The sequence below is a fragment of the Trachurus trachurus genome (assembly GCF_905171665.1).
Source record: "Trachurus trachurus genome assembly, chromosome: 8".
Lineage (NCBI taxonomy): Eukaryota > Metazoa > Chordata > Actinopteri > Carangiformes > Carangidae > Trachurus > Trachurus trachurus.
In genome coordinates, this window is record NC_139905.1 from 6,384,927 (window position 1) to 6,402,536 (window position 17,610).

A 17,610-nucleotide genomic window follows, 5' to 3' on the forward strand; every position below is an offset into this window, starting at 1 on the left:
TGCTCAGTTTGAAATATATCCAAATAAAATAAAGATAATAATCATATATATCCAAAATATTAAAATATATTGTGTCAGTAGTAATAAACCACATATAAATAGTTAATATTTATGATGATGGTGACACTTTGTTGGTCACTGAGTAATAGTGTTAAATAATCATGTCAATATTCATCAAAAATAATAGTGGTTAGGATTTACAATGTACATTTTTGATATTGTATATGTATTAAAAAATACTTCCACATACATGACCATATAAGACATTTCTAACGCTGGCTGTAAAAACAGCTCTCATAACAGGTGAGGCTGTAACAGGTGTAGAGGTGAAATTATCTCATTTTATTGACCGAGGTGAATAATTAATACCCCCCACACACCCTCTTACCCCCGCGGCCCCTCCCTCAGCGGTTGACAGTGACGTGACCTTTATTAAGGCACCAAAACCCCCGGCTGCTGCTGCCTGGTCAAACAGCGAACAATTAAAAGGTCATCTCCCCAACGTGCCGCTGTGTAACCAGCTGCAACCAACAGACTGAGCCCAGGTGACCGAGGGCAGGAGAGGGGGATGATGGGAGTTATTGACCCACTGTGAGCAAAACAAATGATGAAGAGACAGTTGAAAGTTGAAGCTACAGTATTAGGAACCAACAGGCTAAGAAAAAGGGATTATTAGAAAAAGGGGAAGGTGAGGTGGCTGGTATGTGCCATAGACTGGAGTGTTATTACTTATTTATTGTCTTTTATTGTGTTTTATACGTCGTAGTACTGTTGTATTATGCATATTATGTTTTATACTTTTGAACCCTTGGAAATTTGCAATTTAAATTTTGTTGTACTAAGAGCAGTGCAATGACAATAAAGCTATTCTATTCTATTCTATTAGTGTTGATTTGTCAGAGAGAAAGAAGCTGATCCTGTTTCTGTTTTACGGTACAGTACAATACAATACGATACAGTACAACACAGTACGGTATGGCATGACATGACACAGTACGGTATGATATGATACGGTACTATACAGTACGATACACTTTATTGTCCCCATTGGGAAATTTGTCTTGGACTCCCAGTGCTGTATACATTTCATATCCTGCTTCCACAGCACCACAGATACAAGCAACATAACACAAAAACATAAAAACGGAAAGTGCCAATAACACATATTGCACGTAGGCCTACTGTAGAACACATACAGTAATGATAGAAAAGAAAAGCACCACACTGCATGCAACCTTATACATTTGTGTTGTTGTAAAATATTAATTGAGGTAGGCAAACTGATGAACAATAAGGATCTGGAGGGGAGCGGTGCTGCAGGAACAGGTTGATGGGTGTGAATGCCTGTTGGCCCCTCATGGCGTCCTGCCCAGGGCGGGGAAGTCAGCTGGGATCATCTCCAGCCTCCTTCATGACCCTAAACGGATAAAGCATTATTGCTAATGGACGGATGAATGAATATTTTCAAGCTGACAAAGTGCTTCAATTGCATCTCGCTGCTGTAGGTTTTTTTTAACCAGGTAATTATCCGCTGGCAGGTGGAGCCTGTAATGTAACTGCTGCAAGCTAACGAGACCGGGAGAGAGAGCCTCCGGTGGCTCTGAGGGGATGCACTCAGGCACAGTGGGCCTCCGAGCTAAATACTAACATTAGCATACCATTATGCTCACAATGCGCTAACGCTATAACAGGCTGATGTTGAACACGTTGAATGTTAATCGTGTTCACAATTGTAACTTAGCACGTCGTCGGCGTGGAAGCTTAATTGTGCTCATAAAACCAACGTGTGATGGAGAAAATAAAACTTTGATGAAAATGATGGAGGAGTTGAATTCGAATTTATGTACTGGATTTAACTGAAATCCATCCAATAATTGTTGAGACATGAGATGAATTGAGCCTCTGACAAATGTCAAGCTCATCCTCAGAGGATCGGCACCGTCGTTAGGGTCCATCCCCCTGGCAACCACAACTGTCGTTTTGTACTATATGTTGGCGATGCAGAGAGGTTAGGAAGCAGAAGGAACCAAACAGAGAAAACGCCGTCCCACACAACACAGCGCTGTAAGCTTCACCTCGACAGAGCATGATCCAAAAAACATGTGAATCCTGGTCTGATCGACTGAATACCAATAAATCAATTAATGTGAACTTCTTCACATCAGAATTTGTCCAGTTGGGGGTCGTCATGAAGAAGAAGAAAACCGAATTTCTAGTGGATAAAACCAGTTTTATCATAACAAAATACATTTTGTTAAATCTCCTTCTGTTGTTTATCAAGGGTTCAAAATTGAAAGTTCTCCGCTTAAAGGAATAGTTCACCAAAAAATGAAATGCAATCATTAGTGACTCACCCTCATGCTGATGAATCTTCCGGAGAATAGCCTACTCTCACGTTCACACGATGCACGTGGACGTGACCGGACTCAATGACGTTGTTTCGGTTAAACTCTGGACTATATCCCTTCAGGACACTTGGATAGTGGACGAGCAGTGTGGAGGGATATTAAATGGTTTTTGTGTATATGGACGTTTTTTGTCGGGCCCTATTAATCTCATATAAAGTTTTCGTTGGACTACGAACCGGACTCCCGGGTCTCCAGATGCACTTTGAGGAATGAAAAACTACTCCGGAATATTCATCAACATGAGGGTGAATTTCATTTTTTGGTGAACTATTCCTTTAACTTGTCATTTGGATCCATTTCCTTATTTTTATTTTTCATTGTTTTTATTTGGCTCTATTTTCACCACTTGTGTATTTCTGTCATGTGAAGTTAATTCAACATTTCAGTCCTGCTTGTTTAGTTTTGGTGGTTAGAAAAAGGAGGATGTGTTATGAATAAAGCTTGGTGTATGTCGGACTTTCTCCTTCATGTCTTCTCTTGACCTCCATTATGTTTCCTCTTCGGAGAAGTGAGTCAGAAATAAGATTATTTTGACTTTTGGAGTCACTGACCTTCATTTTTTGGATATTTTCACCAAATTTCCTGCCAATTCTTCCAAGAGTTGTTGAGGGTTTTTCAAGGTCGACCTCATGGTGGCGGTAGAGGACAGGTCAGAGGACAACCAAGGGTCAACAGGATTCATCCTCTCAATCATGAAAGTTCAGAAAAACAATCATCAAAATCCATCTACTCTGGACATTTCAGATATTTCACACACTTGTGGTGTAAAAGCTAATAACTAACTAGCAGGAATCAGGTGGCAGCAGCTTCCTTTGTTGTCTGTCTTCAAAAGAAAAACCTTGGCTCGTCTAATTTCATCTGACCCTGGCCACACGAACCCCCTTTTGATAAATACACAAAATTTGTCCCCCTCCAATCACAGATAAAAAAATAAAAAAAGCTGTTTTACTTTTCTGTGGACGCCCTCCAGAGATGTCTATCGGGGCTGTGGACTCCAATTTAAAAACTCAAGTACTGCAGGAGACTGAATATCGCAGCCCGAACCCTCTCATCTTTTTCATCTTATCAGACCTCCCCTCGCTCAGCTCAGTCACACAGGCAGCAGCTCATATACGCAACCTCTAATCCCTCAGGGAAATATGTGTGCATCCATCTGAAAACACATGACGGAAAAAAAAAAACATAACACAACCTTCAGTAATATCAATAACTTCTCCCATCAGTCAATCCTCCTTCCCCCTCCTTGTGTTAAAAGACATAAAGTGTATATTTTCTTTATCCTACTACGCAGCAGCTCCCTCATGTACAGCCAGTCACACAGACGTATACAGATACAGTCGCACTCACATTTTAATTAGTAGCACTTTGGTGCAGAAAGCAGCAAACCGTGGGCTAATTAATCTCCACAGTCACAGTGTTTTTTTGTTTTTTTTTTGCAGCCGAAACACCTTAGAGGGGGAGTGGGGGGGAGTGTAGGGGGGATCGAGGCCCAGGTTGGTCTCCATCATGCACTTTGTCGAGCAAAAAGGGGGAAACGATAAAGTTAGAAATCGTGGGAAGTGAGTGGGGAAAGGTCGTCAGATTAATATGCTGTCGAGAGCGTTTTCTCGTGCAACGCTGTGAACGCTGATGGTCAATTCCTGCACAATGAATGTGGAATTCCAACAATCTCTGTTGACTTCCTGTGTGTGTGTGCGTGTGTGTGTGTGTGTGTGTGTGTGTGTGTGTGTGTGTGTGTGTGTGTGTGTGTGTGTGTGTGTGTGTGTGTGTGTGTGTGTGTGTGTGTGTGTGTGTGTGTGTGTGTGTGTGTTCAGCGTGGTCGCACACACTGCTTCTCATTACAAATCCTCTCATGACTGTATGCAATTTGTGCCTCTGCTCTGTAGCCTTTTGTCAGCGGGCAGACCGAGCACCATCTCTGTCTGTCTCCCTCGCTCTCCATCACCTCCTCCTCTGACTGTCTCTGTCAATCTCCCTCTCTTTCACTCTCTCTCTCACTCTCTTTCTCTTACTCTCTCTCTCTCTCTGCCATTTCTGGGGACACAACCCCCCCCTCCTCCTCCCACCGCCGTCTGCAAATTGTAGTAATTAGCCAGGAACGGTTGCGACTATGCACTTCCTGTGCACATGACGTCATCTGGATAAGATGACTGGGCTCTCTGTTGCTTGTCAGAGCTACTTGGAACAGCAGCGAAGAGAGAGAGAGAGGGAGAGACGGGGGGGAGGGAGGAGGAGGAGGAGGGGAGGAGGAAAGTCAAGAATGCAGAAACAGAGCGTGAACCCACAAAGGTACTTCTAATCCTCCTGGCGTCTCGGCTGGTAAAGGGCAAATGGCTGATCAGATTGCTGAAATCGAGGCTCGACATCCTGCGGTAATAATAAAGCTGCCTGTGAGTGGGAGGAAGAGGAAGAGGAAGAAGAGGAGGAGGAGGGGGAGGAGGAGGAGGAGATGGTCCAGATAAACTCAGGTACTGGGACTAATTCACAAAACAAAGCAGCAGCTGATTGGTCTCTCCATCCTCGCCTCGGCGTGCGAGATGTGTGCACGTCCGGATGACTGCTCCATCTGATGGATATGCAGCCTGATGGGGGGGTTGCATGGAGATGCCCACAAACAAACACACATGTATACATAGACACAAACAAACACACACACACACTAGAACCACAAGACTAATCCTCTTAAGTGTCAGTCTGAACTGTAGGGGCGCAGCGGGCCTCGTGCCCCCACTGTGGGGGCCGACCTCATTTCCACCGCTCATTTCCTGCCCTGGGCAACACCTTTCTCCTGCTCCTCTGTGACTCCTGTGTCCATCCAAAACAGAAAAAAAAAGAAGTAGAAATATTTCCCATTTCTCTTTTTCTGCACCAGTGAAAATCCTCTGAATATCAAGCAGTCGCTTCCTCCCGGGCCTCAGAGCTCTGAGGGTTTTAGCTTCGCAGCAGTTATAATAGACTCCAATGAAAAACACACACAACCAGATCCAGCGCCGCCCGCCGCTCATATTTTTCCCTCCTCATAGAGATGTATTAATTTAGCCTTTTGTTACCATGGCAATGACCAACCTGTTTACCTTGCTACCTACCTTGTTTGTCGTCGCTCGTCTGTCCACAAATGTCACACAGGCTGCAGGAGTTGTGAGCAGTTTAAGCAGAGTGATGTTTGCTTTTTAGACTTTTTTCTTTTTTTCTTTCAAATCTTACTGATGTTTTTAGAGGAACAGAGCAAATATTTGAGACGCGGGGTTCAGGCTGCAGAGAGTTGAAACGCCTCCCGCAGAAGAATGAAATTTGTTGGATTTGATGTCGGAGGAGAATGAAAATGTCTCTACATGATCTGTTGGACCAGGAAGGAGGAAGACGTCTCTCAACCCGGACTCCATTGATCAACTGGTGTAAATATCACAGGAGGAGGACAGCAGCAATATTAAAGGAGACATATTCTGCCCCTTTCCCACAAATTAAAATAGTCCCCAGGTGTCTTAAAGACATGTCTGTGACATGCTTTGGTCAAAATACCCCAAGGATCAAACATCACAGCTCTTTTCATCCTCTCTAAACAGCCCTGTTCAGAACGGCTGGTTTCAGTGCCTGTCCCTTTAAATGCAAATGAACCACTGCTTGCCCCGCCCCTTCTACTGGTACCAGGTAGGGGTGGTGTTATGCAAATTCAGAAACTAATGACATCATTGCCAGACAGCTGAGGGAACAGTTTGTAAAACCACGTGGATTTCAACCTCAGGAGCCTGAAAATTAAAAAAATTTTTGTCAATTCTCGCATTTTTGGGGGCCAAAAGGTGAGAAAAACACCCAGATATATGTTAAAGGGCCTTCAAAAAGTGATATTTCCATTATGTCCCCTTAAAAGACTGTGAAGGTTAAAGGGGAACTTAAAAGTCTGGTTGTTTTTTTCTCTGTTGTGGTTGCTTTTTTCTCTCTTTAAGAAGGAAGTTAACAATCTTCTGGGAGTCGGGTCGGGATGCAGGATATTTACTCTAAAATAACATTTTCAAATATGGAAACGGAAGAGACACATAGATGCCCCGATTTCTGGAAGGAGAGTAAAGATTAAATTTAGCAAATCAAAATATTCACAGTAAAGGAAAAAGGATAAAGACAAGACGACAGGAAGTGAGGCGGGTGAAGAGGGTAAGAAGAAAATGAAAGGAAATCATTATCTTTACCACAGTCATTTTCTCCTGCGCTGAAAGTAAAAGTGAGAAACCTGCTGCTGTAATCATTTCCTTCTGAACCGAAAATGGAAAAAACCTACTCCTCAGAGAAGAACAAACAAACACCTGAGGAGAAGAAGAAGGAGAAGAACCAGTGGACGTGGATGACAAACTGTTGACCTGCTCGGTCCATGAACGCATCACAGAGGAGGTAAAGCTGGCTGGTGATGAAACGGGTGGTTAGCTGAACTCAGATCAGTTCGCTGAGAGCACCGAGCGCTGTGATGATACCAGTTACCAATGTGAATGGGCCACACGAACCTGAACTCACGGCGGCTCGTTACGAGTGCAGAGCGTGAAGGGATGATGATGAAGAGCCGTGTGTGTGTGTTTAAACTGTAAAAGAGCCCCCCAAAAAAAGAAAAAGCTTTGATATCATTTCTACTTTGAACAGAGTTGATGAGATGGAGAGAATTTAAACTCTCAGGTCAGCTGCAAAGGGAGAGGGAGAGAGTCAGATGAATGGACTCTGGTAATACACAGGGTCAAATCTGAGAGAGTGGGTTTCAGGATGAATGGATGAACGGACGGTAAAGTAACGAAGCTCTAAGTTTGCAAACTTGTTGTGACCAGCCTGAATCACGACTTTTTGAACTCATATTATTACAACAATTATTCCATTAAAATCACTTCCTGGAGCTCGATTTTGTTGTCGAAGGGTGACATATTGACCTGACTTGGACACGTATTTGTTCAATACTGCTTTATTTATGTAGTTATGAAGACAAAGTGTTAAAGGAGACATATTATTCCCCTTTTCCACAAATTAAAATAGTTCCCATGTGTCCTAAAGACATGTCAGTGACAAAATACCCCAAGGATCAAACATCACAGCTCTTTTCATCCTCTCTAAACAGCTGGTTTCAGTGCCTGTCCCTTTAAATGCAAATGAGCCACTGCTTGCCTCGCCCCCTTCTACTGGTCCAAGGTAGGGGTGGTATTATGCAAATTTGAATCCTAGTTACATCACTGAGGGAACAGCTCGTAAAACCACATAGATTTTAACCTAGGGAGCCTGCAAATACAATTTTCACATTTTGGGGGCTGGAAGGCAAGACAAACACCCAGATATATGTTAAAGAGCCTTCAAAAAGTGATATTTCCATAATATGTTCCCTTTAAGGTGAATTTATTCTATATCACACTTTTTTTTTTGCCTCCCTGGAATCACTCCTATTGTGTTGTGAGTTGTTGCATATGTGCAAGTTGCAGTGCATTGAGTTCTCTGGGCCATCGTAGAAATCCCACTGAGTCCATCACTTTTTTGCCTCAAAACTCTCCTGTTGTGTTCAGTCTTTGCATGGCCACCATATAGAAATCCCTCTACGGTGTTGAAAAAGGGAATATTAGAACAAAATATTACAGCATCAAACAGTAAATCTTTGATTGAGGAAAAAGGGAGAAGTTTCTCCGTCCTCTTTTTCAGATATGTAATTCCTATCACAGATTTTTTGCCATTGATTTTTTAAATCTATTGTTTCTGTGGACGTTTGGATTAGTTCTTTGCTGTGAGTCCCATTCGACAGTTTCCTTTGTCTGTGAGAGAACGAGTCGCGGCCTCTGTCGTTCCTACAGGACCTGATGATTGGTTTCCCGGTGATGCAGCTTTTTAAGTTTAGTGTAATATTTCTTCAGCTCTCCTTCCTCCTCCTCCTCACACACTCCTTTCTGTAGCCGACTGTCTCGCTTTGTTTCTCTCCTCATCTCCTCCAGCTGGGATGTAACAACAGTTAAGTTGTCAGACAACACTGACAGTGATAAAGGTAAAGCTTTTAGCTGCCGACAGTGTTTTGACTTGCAGTAGATGAGGCCTGTCCGCTCTCACCTCCATCTTTAAAAAAACGCTGTCAGGAAGCTGCAGCTTTGCCAACTGCACCAACAGTCCAAGACAGAGTTGTGCCGACTGAGACTCAGAGTCTGCATGACCACTGGGCTGTTTGAGGAGGCAGTGGGGGAGTAAAGCGAGGAGGGGGTGGGGCAACTGGACACTGAAATAAATCTCTATGGGTGAAAGAGGTCACCTGTCGCACTCTCCAGACGAGAAGTTACAGACACGACATGAAGTCCGCCGCCACAAAAACACCTTTCTGTTCAATTTAGTTTTCACCAGCTGAGAGGTCAGTGAAGTGCACACATGACTCTGCTCTGTTTGACTGGCAGGGCAACACAGGGACACGTTAACCCCTTAACATCCAGTTAACCCTTAAAGAGATAGTCAACATTTTGGCAAATTGGCCCATTGCCATAATCCCTATAGTCATAGCAGTAGGTTCGTTACCTTTAATTGTCGGTGCAAGCTGTTTTTAGAACGGCGGAGCAGAGTGGCCAGCTGCTCAGAGCTACGCTACGGAGGCTCATGGGATTTCTTGGTTTCCCTCATCAAACTCATCAAATACACAATCCAACAACTCCACAACGCTCTGGTGGACAAGTTGTGACCTGCACATTCACCACGCTATGAGATAATAACGGAACGTTACAAGACAGCGTTGTTTTCGAGGTAAATACAGAGAAAACGACTGTCCATGAGAGCGTTTTGGAGTGGTTGGATTGTGTATTTGATGAGTTTGATGAGGGAAACCAGGAAATCCCATTAGCCTCCGTAGCGTAGCTCTGAGCAGCTCGCGGCTCTGCTCCGCCGTTCTAAAAATAGCTTGCACCGACAATTAAAGGTAACGAACTTACTGCTATGACTATAGGGATTATGACAATGGGCCAATTTGCCAAAATGTTGAACTATCCCTTTAAGGGTCTGAGCCTGTTTTGGCCATTTTTTATTAGGCTACTTTTGATAAATAGATATATAGTACCACATAATATAAAAAAATGTTGACCATCCCCATGTTTGGTATCTTTTTTTCCAGCACAACTTCACCTGTATTCCCTTTAACCAACTGTTTCAATATATTGGACCCAAAATACACAGATTCCATCCCTTTTTTTCTGTTTTGTAAAAATGACAAATATGACCTGATTAAAACATATCATATCTCCAGTTTTACACGGTCTATCAATGTCAAACAAAAACTAGAAGAGAGTTTCAAATCTGCACTTTCAGGTGGAATTGATATCATTGCTCATATTTCTCTTAGAGCGATTTGAATACATCACCTGATCTGATCCTGCCGGCGGGATTGTGGACCCTGGAGGGTTAATTAGAAGCTGCATGACCCACAGGCCAGTGGGTGTTAAGAGGTTAATGCAGGGGAGGGAATAATTATTATTATCATTTATTTACAGATATAGCCTCTGAAGAGGGAAGGAAGTGGATGGGAAGCTGAAGAGAAAATATTAAAACGATTCATTTGCTCTGTCTGAGGCTAATGAGACAGTTGCTTCACGTCTGTAATAATAATCACAGGAAGGAAACTCGAGCCAGAAAAAGGTTCTTCTCCCTGTTCAGTCAAGCTGCTGCTTTATTTTTTTATTTTTTCATTTAGTTTTAGTGAAAGTACAACAAAAAGTAGCCCTAACGTTTTACCACTTTATTTCCCACAAAGAAAACATCTTTTTAAAATAGTGACAACAGCGTTCACTTCAGTGAATCAAACTGACACGACTGAGAAAAATGGTGTTAAAAATGAGCAAAAAATAAAATCAGATATGTTGTGACTTCTCTTTTTTCTCTCTCTCTCGTTCTCTCTCTCTCTCTTTTCCTTGAAATGCACTTGTGGTGGTAACGCTCACACACACTCAATCACACACACACACACCTTCCACCGTCGATCAAGACAGCATCATTGAATCTCATTTCCAGGTCCTCCTGTTTTGGTTCGAGCCGTCGTTCACCTATTAATCCCTTTTTTTTTTCATGCGTGACTGCACATACGAGTTTTCCTCTCAAACATGGCAACAGAGGCAACTTCAGACTGTGCGTCCAGACAATTAGTCCTCACGTCCGCTCGTCAACAAGGCGTCCTCTCCTCACACACACTGCACTCCTCCTCCTCCTCCTCCTCGCTTCATCCTCTTATTATCAGCGCCGCCACAGGAAGCTCCGTCCACTTCCTCTTTACCAGCTGCCTTGTGTCCAATTTGCCACCATTTGAAAAAAAAATAACACAAATATGTAAACAGCTTTAAAAAAAGATAAAAAAAAATCTGCACACAGGCAACAAAAAGAAAAAAATCCAAAGCATTTGTTTTCACAGCGCGGCTCTTTTTTCCTCTCTCCTGTGCAGTGCAAAAAATGAAAATATGAGGAAAAAAACAAAAAAAAAAAAACAATAAATAGACTTCCTCTGTTTATATATTTCTGTGTTTATGTATATACATATATATATATTCATAATAACGAGTCTCTACATGAGCACACAGCTCTTGGCTCGGTCCTTCCTCATGGCCGGGGCCTGGTCCATTTGCTCAGTCCGACCCGGCAGCGGCGGCAGCGGCAGCTGTGAAACTCTCTTCAGGCCTCTGCGGGAGCTGCTGCGCTTGAGCTGCGGCTTGTGCGTCCGCCGCACCGACGCCAACGTGGTGATGTGGAACACGTCTCGCACGCTGTTCTCAGAAACCTTGGAGGTGCACTCCACGTAGGCCACGGCCCCGATCTGTCGAGCTATCGTGCTGCCCTGCACACGAAGAGACAGACACACAGAGAGACGAGGAGTTTAGTTTGGAAGTGCAAGTTTTATCAACATTGTACACAAAGTATTTTTCTTTTCACTGGTTTCGTCCTCCTGACCATGACACAACAATGCCTCTGCTCTCTCACGCCTCTTGTATCTGCAGGTTTTGAGTGACACCAGAGGTTTCTCCTCACTTCAAGCTCTTCACATACAGTAAAAAACATGAAATTGTTCCCTGTGCCTCGGCCGGAGCAGCTGCTACAAGCTCCGACCGTGAACCGACTGAATGCCCTGAGACAGAGATGCTGATCCAGGCTGTAGACTGAATGTCAATGATCTAAACATGTCTGGAGACAAATGAAGCTCCTCCATCTGAGGAGCATGAATAATGTAGAAGCTCCAACTCTTCTGTCTCTCTCTCTGTCTGTAGAGCAGCACACACACAGCCCGCGGGCCGAGTGTTGACATGCTCTATGCAGCTATTTAGAGAGAAGACACTGAACTCCTCCGGCTCCACAGCTCACCCCTGAGTGATGTAACAATATCCACACTTAATTGAGATCGTAAATTGTTTGCTCGAGATCAAATCAGAAGCAAATTTAATTTCAAAAATCCCTCGGCCCCTTTCTCTTCATGACTGCACAGTACAGCCTCGCCTGCAAGCTTTAAAAAACACATGCAAATAAAACATCTTCATCAGTGCTGCTAAAATCCTCAACACCAACCAGATACAGTAAACTGAAAGTTGGTGCACCTGCTTGTTGTTGACTTTTTGAAGTTAAAAATATAAAATGAGTGTGATTCACCCATGCAAACACTTCTGTGCTATATGTTTAGATTTATTTGAGTATTTTGCATGTTTATTAACAGTAGGACAATATACACCATGTAAACCTGCTGGATTGATGCAAAAAAGAGAGGCTTATTTGCATCCATAGCTCCTGTCGGCAGGTAAAGTTTGGTTGTGTTGTGAGCGTTTGCAGATCGTGTGATGTCGAACTGATGAGGACGTTTCTGAATTTATTCATGTTTTGTGAATAATTTGTGTGTTTGTGTGAACCTCCTCCTGCATGTATGATCCTGCCTAACACCTGCTGCTAAATTATAGTATAATTAACAATAATGATAATAATGACTATTATTATTTTTCAACAGTAGCCTGCTTGTATCACAGTTACCTCATTAGCTCAACATTGTTGTTGCTGCTGCTACAATCACCATTATCATTAAAAATATTATTATTATTGCATGATTTCTCTCTCTCTGTCTATCTATCTCTTCGTGGCCAACCCAGCTGGTTGAGGCAGATGGCCCCGCCCACCCTGAATCTGCTTCTGCATCTTTAAAGGAACTTTTTCCTTCCTCATGCCAGTGGCCGAGTGCTGCTCGTCTCTCTGGAGAGAAGGTTTGCCCTGACTTGACTTGTGTGATGTAGGTATTATCTAATTTGTGAATTAATTCTTTGTAGCAAGGGGTAGAGAATATAAGTTTGCTTCTTTCTGCCCCCTTTCATTCAAGAGTTACAGTATTGTCATTGTTTTTTATGAGTTTTATTTTATTTTTTGTTTTTATGCTCGATAAATGAATGAAATAAATAAATAAACTAAAAACTAAGACTTGATTCTCAGGGCCACCGTACTCTATTTCTTCACTCATTTCATGATCTGACTTGAAAACAACACACACACACACACACATGCAGGCAGGATCTGAACATGCACAGACGACCTCTGACCCTGAACTCTTCCACGCTCTGCAGCACACAGAGAGCGTTTCATCCCTCGGTGTGACGAGGTTTGATTTTTATCACGGCTGCAAACTGAGTCACATATAAGAGGCAATGAGGTCCTCATTAGGTGGAATGACAGATTTAGATTCGGAGGGGAGAGGGGGTTGAGGGAGGGGGAGAGGAAGGAGGGGGGATGTGGGGGACTGACCTAACCAAAGGTAGAGATTGTCGTGACAAGAGGGGAAAAAAAAGCCCGGGCAGATTAGTGCGGAAATGTGTGGAGTTCACGCGGTGGTCAGTCGCAGGCAGCAGCAACTCCTCAGCTGTGTTGGAATTCAATTTAAGATCAACAACAGGATAACGACACGGGCTATTGGATTAGAGCTGCACAGTGTTTAATGTGAAGCTTTGGCATCTGCTGTGTGACACACATTCGGTCCGAGGCACAAACAGAAGCTGCAACGGTCTCCGGCCAAAGCGCTGAGCAGAAACAATGGGGTGTAATGTCGGGCCGGCCGCAAATGGTCCCCGGCTATTTTACATTAACACTGCTGTGGGTTTTTTTTTCCCCCTCTCTCTCCATCTTTTGTTTATGTAGCTTATTTACATGAACTGACTGTTTTTCAGAGGCTCGAGCCCTCGGCGGCGGCGAGCTCTCAGACAGCAGCAGCAGCGGCGGTGGAGGGGAGAAAAAAAAAAAAAAAAAAAATGAAAAAGGGCTCCTTTGTTGTGAGGGCTTTTGTGTTTTGGTTAGAAAAAGCCCCTCCACCTTTTGTGTGTTCAACACGCAGAGAGCACGAAAGGAACACGCTGAAAGCTGATTAAAATTCACAGATTTACACAACAGTTTATCATCACCCTCCTCCGCCCCGTCCCCTTGGTTTAGAGGTCATGGCGGCACACGATAAAAGGCCTCACTCATTCATCAGCAGCTGTTTTTTTCATCCTGCGTTTTGAAAACCTCCTAAATCTGCACTAATGTTTCTGTGGCTGCTTCCTTCCTCTGACATTTGCACCTGGTGGTGGCAGTGTTGTGGCAGTTTACTGTAGATCGAGTTGTTTCACGATTTCCGGTTTGAAGCAGACAGAAGTAACGGTAAGCATTTACAATCATTTTCAACAGAGTGAAGAAAATATAACCTGGTGAATGGTGAATTAAACGTTTGTTTGTTGGTTTGAAATCACCGCGATCGCAATGCTATTTTTTGATAGCTTGTGTACAGTGTTTTCAATGTATGTTAGCATCAAGCTAGCGGACCTTTTCTTTAGTATTTTCTAGCTGTGTCCCAGTTCAGCAGCTGGGTCCTTCAGAGGTCTCAGCCTATACACAGTCTACAGAGGCAACGGCTTCGGAGGCGCCTCTGACGGCCATGTCAGCCATACTATAGGTCCAGCCCTCTGAGCATTTCCCAGTTGCCTCTGAACGCAATCATGATCCTAATGTTAAACATTTGAAAATGGCGCAATTTTTCACACTTCTATCAGTTCCTCAGCTCTTTGAATTGGGACAGGCCTTGTTGTAACGCTGTGACGTAATCAGCCTTCAAATGCTGCCCGATGCAACCACCGATGCTAGTGTAATGGAGGGTCCGTAAAGGACGTACAAACCTAATGGCCAAGTGGTCATTGACCTCTTGGCACAATGGTTTGCATCGTTGCCTGCTGTGCGGGAGACTGAGGCAGTTCATACCGACACACAACGCAGAGGGCCAGATTAACATCGGCTATACTAGCTGTATTGTAAGTAGTAAAACCTTGTTTCAAGCTGTATAGTGATAGATTTAACATGTTTTATGATTGAGATCCTTTTTTTCTTTTTGTCTATTTATTTGTTTTACAGTAACTTTAATAAACGGCTTGAACCAGGAAGTCTAAGTTGTCTTTGGAGGACAGTTTCGCTATCAGCCAATCTAAACACCTAATGTTTATAGGGAGGGCAGGATAGTTATAGTTTCATTCCAGGGCAAAAAAAAAAAAAAAAAAGCATCCCTGGACAAACCAGCCTAACTCCGCTTGTCAGCAAGTTTCAGTCAAAATGCCAAGCCCAGCAACGTGTCCCTGGGGGGCTGCACACAGCTCTTATGCTGCCGTGGTACAGTAGATTGTGTTGCATGAGCCTCCTCACACTCACTTCCTGCGGGACCCCCCCACTATGGAGGCAGCGCCACCGCCGCTATTGCTGCTGCTGCTGCTGCTGTTGCTGCTGCTGCTGCTGATCCAAGATGGAAAAATCACATATTATCGCTGGATTGCTTTCTAATTTATTTTCTGCATCCGTTGTTGTTTTCAAATCGGTCTTTCCTCCCTCAGCACCGTCCCCGTCCCTCTCCCATTATTTACCTCCTTCTGTCCCTCCGTCCCTCCGTCCCTCCCTCCTCTCCTCTCCTCAGTTTTATCTATCACGTCCATGTCCTCACCTGTTCATGGGTGACGGGGATGAGCCGCTGCTTGGAGAGTTCCCTCAGGGTGTTGACGTCCGTCCTCATGTCCAGTTTGCAGCCGACCAGCACCACTTTGGCGTTGGGACAGAACTCCTGCGTCTCCCCCTGCCACTGTGGGGACATCGATCACAGAGACACATCAGTTACCGTGCCAAATATGAGTTTAGAGGAGATTAATGCTCAGACATTTGTTCTGCTGAGTGGTCACAGAGACACTGAAGTTTTGACAAAAGCTGCAGTTCCTCTCCTGACCACTAGAGTGAGTCTCCAACATAACCTGATGTTAAAATGTATAACTTTACAACAATAATATAAGAAATCAACATGTTTACAGCCTAGTAAAAAAAACATTCCCCCTTCTGTGCACAAGATATACTTTTATAATTCACCTGTTTTAGTTTTAAGTTATAAAAAATTGGGGGCGTGGCTCCATTGAGTTGAGTGACAGCTATGTGTCAAACAGATCATCCCACTTGTCATGTATTTAATTGGCAGATTAAAAGACAGATTCAACAGATTAGTTTTTGAGCGTGATGCCCGAGAAACCCAGCTGTGCTAGCAATGCTAACACATAATAAACCGGACATGCACTGAAATCCCATGTCTTTGCCTAACTCACTGCTAACCCAAAAAGGGGCGGAGTCAAGTACTACCAGAGCATCTTCATACTGCAATTAAAAAACATACAAGTGAGGTAACAATGGGCCTCATTCACCAATATCTTCTTAAGAACCTTCTTAGATTCTTTCTTAAGTTGTTCTTAAGAGGTTCCTTAAGAAAACCCTACGTCAGATTCATCAACGCGTTCGTAAGCCTCAGAATTTTTCGCAGCTGTGTTCCTACATTGATGAATGCCATCTCCTCGTAAGTTGAGGGCGTGTGCCAGGTGAGTCTAATTAACATAGGATTAGCATAGGTAGCCGCCCCATCAATGCCCGTAAAAGGGCATGAGACTGCAGGGCCGTGTGCACACAGAACCCACAGGCACTGAGCAGAGAAGGTGAAGTGAGAAAGAAAGTTGAAATGCTCAAATGAAAATCTGGGAGGGAGCACCGGACTCCAAACGTAAAAAGAACTTAAGTAGTGAAGTGGCGCTACTGCGGCAGGAATGAAACAAACAAACAAACAAAAGGCTTATATTTAGTTTATATTTTTATATTTATATTTAGGCTATATTTAGTTGCGTCAGCAGTAGATGCAGCTCTTTGGGTTGTTATCAGAGAGACCACACTCTCACGTGTGCCATCATAAATATCATCATATTATCACATATGAAAAAAAACAGTTGTGTGTAGTGTGAACACTTACAGTAAGTGCACTGTTGCAGGCCGCAATTAGGAAAAAAAAATCATATGGGCAGCTGTATGCCCCCCCCCCCCCCCCCCCCCCAGGCCCATTGTCTACATCCATCCTTTTATTTTTTACTGTCTAGGGCAAAACAGCTGTAACAGAAACAATAAATAATTGATTAATAAAGTTAATTGAACAAAAAGTTCGAATGGAGGCAATTAAGACACCGTAACTGGTACTATTGTTACTGAAAACACTGTCTGATTGGTATATTGTCAGAAAGCAGTGAACAAGGCAGATCCATTGATTTCTACAGGGCAGGGTGACGACTTCAGACTCTTCAATTCCTCTGACCTTGACTCCAGAAGACAAATATATTGAATTTACTCTCAGACGAGACAAATAAAAATCCACACCACTGATGAGCTGGAACAAGGAGAAAGAAATGACTGAAAATCAAGAGTTGACGATCAATTCATCTGTCAAATGAGCTATTAATTAACTCTGTAAAAAATCATTATTAGAGCATTATTATTATATAGTCATGTGAAAAATATGTCGACTTGGTTTAGGTCTCTGTACGACCTACAGTGTCTGATACACATCCGTCACGCAATAAATCTATTTCTGGCTCTGGACAGAAAAGGTTGAGTGGTATTCCTCCTAAAAATCACCCTGAGATTAAATGTCACTTCAGAGACTCATACGAACCAACATAGTCTCTCTCTACACACACACACACACACACACACACACTCACACTGACACACACAGCAGCCGACAGCCCTGAAATACTCCACATGCCGTGCGCAGAATGTCAGTCTGTCCATTCGTCTGTCACGATGAAAACAACCTTTGACCTTTCAAACCTGTCCCTATTCTGCCAATAACATCCAATCGAAAGCTTTGATTGTTTAACCCCTCGCTCCTCCCCTCAGCTGT

General features: G+C 43.4%; 1 protein-coding gene across 1 annotated transcript in view; it reads right to left on the reverse strand.

The window, feature by feature from the left end:
- Positions 1 to 10,941: 10,941 nt before the first annotated feature.
- Positions 10,942 to 17,610, reverse strand: part of rnd2 (Rho family GTPase 2) — a gene marked incomplete at its 3' end in the record, with an annotated part of 37,004 nt that continues 30,335 nt past the window's right edge. Inside the window, exons 4-5 of the mRNA XM_083976685.1 lie at positions 15,355 to 15,489; positions 10,942 to 11,211 (exon numbers count right to left, since the gene is read on the reverse strand). Coding sequence (XP_083832811.1) covers positions 10,942 to 11,211; positions 15,355 to 15,489 — 405 coding nt within the window. The remainder of the gene's footprint in view (positions 11,212 to 15,354; positions 15,490 to 17,610) is intronic.